The sequence below is a fragment of the Empidonax traillii genome, unplaced genomic scaffold, assembly GCF_003031625.1.
Source record: "Empidonax traillii isolate 1590-97213 ecotype Southwest subspecies unplaced genomic scaffold, ASM303162v1 scaffold2088:size63783, whole genome shotgun sequence".
Classification (NCBI taxonomy): domain Eukaryota; kingdom Metazoa; phylum Chordata; class Aves; order Passeriformes; family Tyrannidae; genus Empidonax; species Empidonax traillii.
In genome coordinates this window covers 10,581-16,922 of record NW_020957281.1, presented here as the reverse complement: position 1 = coordinate 16,922, position 6,342 = coordinate 10,581, and the positions used below count along the sequence as shown (strand labels likewise).

At 45.2% G+C, this 6,342-nt stretch overlaps 1 protein-coding gene across 2 annotated transcripts in view; it reads left to right on the top strand.

Moving 5' to 3' along the window:
* Window positions 1-5,125, top strand: part of LOC114071533 (SH3 domain-binding glutamic acid-rich-like protein) — a 26,457-nt gene extending 21,332 nt beyond the window's left edge. For both annotated transcript variants that reach the window (XM_027909381.1, XM_027909380.1), the window contains 3 exons: window positions 2,434-2,463; window positions 3,615-3,722; window positions 4,632-5,125. In XM_027909381.1, the coding sequence (XP_027765182.1) occupies window positions 2,434-2,463; window positions 3,615-3,680 (96 nt within the window). In that variant the 3' untranslated portion in view covers window positions 3,681-3,722; window positions 4,632-5,125. The remainder of the gene's footprint in view (window positions 1-2,433; window positions 2,464-3,614; window positions 3,723-4,631) is intronic.
* The last annotated feature ends 1,217 nt before the right edge of the window (window positions 5,126-6,342 follow it).

Below are 6,342 nucleotides of genomic sequence, written 5' to 3'. Positions count from 1 at the left end.
TGCAGGGCACCCACAAGGGTGGGTTTATTCTGGCATTGAAGGGTGGGTTTATTCTGGCTTTTAGGGCCGGGTTTATTTTTGATGCTGCAGTGTCAGGTGACCCTTCCCAAGCAGCCAGCCCTGTTGCAGCACCTGAGCCCTCACACTTCTCTTGTGGTTTGGAGATGAGACCATCCCAGGGGAATACCTGTCACAAATGCATCCTCTCTTTCATTAAAGACCAAAACAAATGGGGTTTGTTTCTTTTTTTTTTTTTTTTTCTTCCATCCAGCTGCAATGTTTTTCCAGAGGAAACACCTCCCTGTACACCTTTAATAATGACTGACCCAGTCCCTGTAGGGCTGGAAAAGCCCCTTTTCACAACCTCCTGCCAGCCTCAGGAACTGGGAAGCCCCATCACCAAACGGTGATGAGGAGATCCAGCCCTCAGTGGGAACAGACATTCCTGCTTAAATTGTCCCCAAGCCCTTTTTACGTCCCAGTGATTTTCAGCTGACACGTGAGTGCCACTGAATTCCTTTGTCCTCGGCTCCCAAGAGAAACCCAGCACAAAACTGCGTTTCCTCCCTGGCTGGGTTGGGTTTCTTGCCCTTCTGGCTGCCAGTGTGCTCTGATGTTCCTCAGATGAGAGCAGAATGCTGGAACACATCTGCAAATGTGTCAGCAGCTGTGTCTGAGAGGCTCTGCAGTGACATCAGGCAGCAGCACTCCTGCACAGCCAGCACCTTGCTCCCCTCCTCACACAATGGGTGGGAGCTGCAAATGGGAAAATAGATTTGTCCTTCAGTTTCCCAGGCAGGGGAGAAGAGCACAAAAAGCATTTCCCTCCCTGTTCCACCCCCACACACACACTTCTCATGTCACCCAGGACAAATCCTTTCAGCCACGTGGCATCTGCCTGCCTTGCTAGAGCTCATCCCAATTATCACTTCTGTTGGGATGGCATGAATCATTCTGTAGGAATTCTGCTCTCCTCATTCACTCCAGGCAGCACACAGAGGGCGAGTTTAGATGAGAAGAACAGCTCTGAGGCAGCTACAGCAAGATGAGTTCCACCTTTTGTCTCTGCATCTCCTTTTTGTGCCTATAAAAGAAAGTTTTAGAGTAACAATTTCTTACCTGGTCAGGGTTTTCGGAAGGTAAATCCACTGAGAGACTGTCAGGTTGCCACTGGAGTATCTCCATTGGGTTTTAAATCCTAAAGGATACACATAGTAACAACACAAAAAAATGGAGAAATGGCAGTTTAATGTTCTGTGTCTGAGTTAATCTGCCAGAGGGAATTTAGTCTTGGCATTTTGGCCCTTTTCAGCACCAGTTCCAAAACCATCTCCAAAATGACTCCTTCAAGCTGGGTGTAGCCAAGCCAGCTCTCCTCCGGTGGCTTCCCCCCCAAAAAAAAATTATGGAACTCCCGTGAGACTCCTGAGGCTCCAGCATCTCCAGCCCCTCATCCACACAAGAACCCTGGGAAACCCAGAGCTGATGCTGGGATAGAAAGCTGCTCCCACACATCCAGCAGTGACAGGAGCAGCTCTCAGCCTGGGCCACTGAGAGACATCTGCACTCAAATTTCTTTAGATTGTGGAATTTTGCTTCACCTTAAACCTGCTGCAGAACATTCCTTCCCTAATCACTTCAGCCTTAACTTCCTTCTAATCTCTTTTTTTTTTTCATTCCTAATCCCTACTCTCTGCTGAAGAACATTAGGAACCATTTTGCTTGGATTTAGTATCCCTTTTCCCTGCTTTGTCAATCCCTTGGTCTCTGAGTTTTCTGAGGAAAGGACCCTGAGCTCCTCTGCACGTGAAGCAGCAAGGGCTCTCTGCTGGTCACAACCAGCTTAGGGTCTGACATTAAGTTCTATTCACTGCCCATTTATATTTTTTTCTCTTTTTTTTTTATCTCTCTCATCACTTCTGCTCAATGCACAGCCTAAACCCAGCTTGGATTGTTCCTTATTCCCCAGCCAAGGCATCTGTTCCAGCCTACAACACTTAACACAACCGCCAGCCAGATTCTGAGTGATGAAAACTAACACAGATAAGACTCTCTATAAATCTGATTTAACTTGCATTTTGCAGACCAACTAATTACCAAAAAAACCACAAAACCTCCCCCTGAACGAGCAAACAGAATCTCAGCTCTGAGGCCTTGCTTGTCAATGAAGAAGATTCAGTTGAACTCACTGAGAAAAATGGAGCTCCATTTAGTGATTTTATAGCCCTTTTCCTGAAAAAAAAAAAAGCTTAGTTTAAATGTGCTCTGTGAGTTAATCTGGAGGACATCATCTCAAAGTGAATCCACTGAATGCCACATAATTTCCCTAAATTCAGTGTTTGATTTCTGCTCTGTGTTTTTTTTCCTGTATGACCTCTGCTATTCTGTCTTTGATTTGCCTTTTTAACATTTTCTTTTGTGTCTCCTGTGTAGGAAAGCAAGGAAGAACATGCAGCAACAGGGGTAAGTGTACTTGGACACTTTGTTTTCACCTTTTGTTTGTGTGCATTTAATTCCCTTTCAGTCCCATTGCTTCACTCAGAACTTGGTAAATCCTTATTCACAAAACTAAACATAAATCCCATTCTGCTATTCTAGTATTGGTCATATCACAGCCTTATTGTCTGGGAACAAAGACAGGCCTTTAAATCATTTAAAAAACCCTCTGTAAATGGAAGAAAAAATTGCATTTCAGAGTCTTCAATAAAATTTGCCAAGGACCTCCAAGGCAACTCTATCTTTGACAATCAATGACACCAATGTATTGGTGATGTTCCTTTGGCATAAGAACTTCTAATCCAGCTGACCCGTGAGGGTGTTCATCCTGCCTTTCTGGTTGTGCAGGGATAATCCCTCAGTGCAGTGATTTTCCCTGAAAAGTAATGATTTAAACCAGGAATCTGATTCCAACAGGTCCATTCCAGGCACGTGTTTAAGCAGGATTTTACTGCAGAGACTCAAATGTGACTCTTATTAAGACAGGAGGTGTCTGAGGGGAAAACCAAAGGTCTGAGCTGCTCATATAAGACCTGCAGTCCTGACTGAGAACTAATTCTATATTATTTGATAAGTTGATTATGCCAGGAAGGAATTCACATCACTTTTGCAGCCCAAACATTACATGAAGAGATGATGTTTTGATATAAAGCTCATTTCTCCACATAGGAATGCCTTTGGACAAGACTTTGTTGGAAGAGAAGGAGCAGAAGAGCCTACAAAGCAGATTTCAGCTGTTTTTCAGGGCAGAACAACACTCCAAAGCTTCATTTACTCTTGAAAGGCAGCAAGCACAGATTGTTGTCTGTGCTGCACAAATTCAAGCTTTCAGATAACTGTTCCTTTGGTTGACTGAGGCAAAGGGCTGTTGCCTTCAAATTGTGCCATTTCTTCCACATAAAACAGAGAAATAAGTTTTGCAATTGAACCAAGGCTGTGCTATCCGACTCTGATTGATTTTTAGATCATTCAGGGGTCCAGTTCGTGTGCTCCAGGAATCTTGTTCAATCCTCCAAGAAATCACATAATTAAAAATACTAAACTTTATGTCATGTATTTCACATTCTTATTTTGGATTCCTATATGGTAATTACAACTATTTTCTCTAAAAAAAAAAGGAAGAAGAAGAGAAGCAGGAAGAGGAAGAAGGAAATGAAGAGGTAGAGGAGCCAGAAGAGTCTTAGTGCAGCTCCCTGTGACACATTATTTCTTGAACAGGTTTTCAGGTAATTATTGGGAAATTGAGCACAGCTTCTAAATATTCTTAAAGTAACATAAACTTGATAAAGAGGTCAGTATTAAGTGCCCATTAAGACTCATTGCAGCTTCTCTTCCATCTAGAATAAAAATTCCTCCCTTACTCAGCTTCTGATTTCACTGACACTTTTAGGAGCTTCATGTCCCAAATGAAGCCCTTCTCTCAAATTTAGTTGAAATGTTAAAAAGGAAATTACTGCTTAAGGGAGAGAAGCCTGACCAGAAATATGACACAACATAATCTTTTTCTGGTTGCCTTCGAAATTAGACCAAGTTTAATTCCAAACAGGAAGGGCCTCTGGAGCTGTGTGGGTGTCCAAGTTCTCTCCAGTTCTGTGGTTTCACATCTTTGTTTTGTGATTCTTCATCCTGCTGACTCTTCTCCTCTTCACTGAAATATGGATCAGGCAATAACTTACCGGGGGAAAGTTGTTAACCTACAAGAGAGTTGGAATTGCCAGCAGATTCTCCCTTGGGAGTTGGGATTTCCTCCCAGTCACAAAGCAAAAAATGCTCTTTCTAGACCTGGGGGGATCCATGGAATCATGGAACAGTTTGGGTTGGAAGGGACCTTAAAGATTGTGTCATTCCAACCCCCCTGGCATGGACAGAGACATCTTCCACTAGACCAGGCTGCTCCAAGGCCCATCCAACCCGACCTGGACAGGATTCCCAGCTAATTCAGGCTTTGCCAAGGATTTCACAACCTCAACTGGTGGGGCCTCAACTGGACAGAAAATCCATCACTTCTTTCAAACTGCCTCTCCTAAATCTGAGTTCCTCTGTTGCATGGGAATTAATTCACCCCAGTATTTCCAATATTCAGACATGTAAAATCATTGCTGAGTTCTGACCTAATTGTCTTTATTTTCGTTCAGGAAGCACCAGGCTGGAGCAGCCCCGCCAAAGAAACTAAAATCCCTCCCTCGAGCAAACCACCACTACCTTTTGTGCCTGTAGACTTCTGAACCTAGAAATGCATAGCAGAACACACCACTGTGTCCTCCCTGTGCCCTTTATATATATATATATATATATATATTTGATAATCAAATTGCTTGTTCAAATGGGTCTTATGTCGGATGGATCACATTTCAGTCAATTGTTGTATGTTGGAATAGTGTTGTCCACGTCACATTTTAAGCTCCTCAGGGCAGGAACCACGTCTTTCTCCGTGTTTATGCACACTGCCAAACACTTTGCTGCCACTCAGCCACAGGGATGTCCTCAGAGAAAGAGAAATTCAGCCCCCAAAACTGCAGAGAGGCTTCCTGTGCCCAAGCCATGCGAGCCACTTCTCCCTCAGCTGGCAGGTGAAAATGATTGAGATTTCCATTGTGCAGCAGGTTAAATAAATGTGTTTTCTGTCATATCTGCTCTTTGTCTGCAAAAGTGTTTATTTAACCCTTCCTGCAGAGGTTTTCTCTGTTGTTGTGGGCCAGGCTAAGTCAGGGAATTATAGAAATGTAAATGGTTGGGGTTGGAAAGGACCTCAAAGATCATCCAGTCCCACCCCCTGCCATGGGCAGGGACACCTTCCACTAGCCCAGATTACTCCAAGCCCTGTCCAACCTGGCCTGGGACACTTCCAGGGATCCAGAGGCAGCCACAGCTTCTCTGGGCAACCTGTGCCAGGGCCTGCCCACCCTCACAGCCAAGAATTTCTTTCTAATACCCAATCCAAACCTACTCTCTGTCAGTTCAAAGCCATTCCCCCTCGTCCTGTCACTCCAGGCCCTTGGAAATTCTCTCCACCTTTCTTGTCAGTCTGGTCAGAGGGAAGACCTGGGGGTGTAAGAAGAGGTGCAGAGAAAACAGCAGTTGGAGAGGATGAAACAGCTGCTCCATGAGGAGACTGCAAAGACTCTTCAGTTTGGAGAGGGAGCCAAGCAGCAAAAATCATAAAGGCAGGGCCCAATATGAATGCAGAGCTGTGAGTCAAAAAGTCCTGCAACACCATGATAAAAATGAGTGGACACAATGAAATGAGTAGATCAGCTCAAAAGAGATGAGAGAGAGTGTGGGGAGTCAGGAAATTCTGGAATTAGCTGTCACAGGACGTTATAGAGGCTGAAAATGTCCGTGAGGCCAAGAAGGTGTTGAGCAGTGGTAGGAACAGGAGGCTTGGAAGTGGATCCTACAGCTACCAATATCCCTAAACCCAGTAAATTGTGGGTCAATCCCCCTGGCAGTGTGGTAAATCCAGTGTTTGCTGTGCGACAGCTGGCATGGCCACGGCAGTCTTGATGTATCCACGAGCTTCCCATGGCTGATGAACCATGGGCTCCACTTTTCCCCCCAAAACAAAGAGCACTCAGCACATCAGGGAGCACCACAGGCTCTGGGCTGGAAACAAAGCCCACCACGCCTGTGAAGGCAGAGGTAGAGCCACCATTTTCTCCAGAGGGTGTAATCTGGAAAGGCTGGGAGGGAATGTGAGGAATGCTAAGCCTCCCACGTGGGGGTGACTGCTCTCCCCTGGCCCTCAGCTGGTGACTGAGGTGCTCAGAGCCTGGTGGAGCAGCTCCTAGGGCAACCCTTGGGATCAGCACTTGCTGTTCATTCCTCCTGCCAGAGGAAGAGGAGACT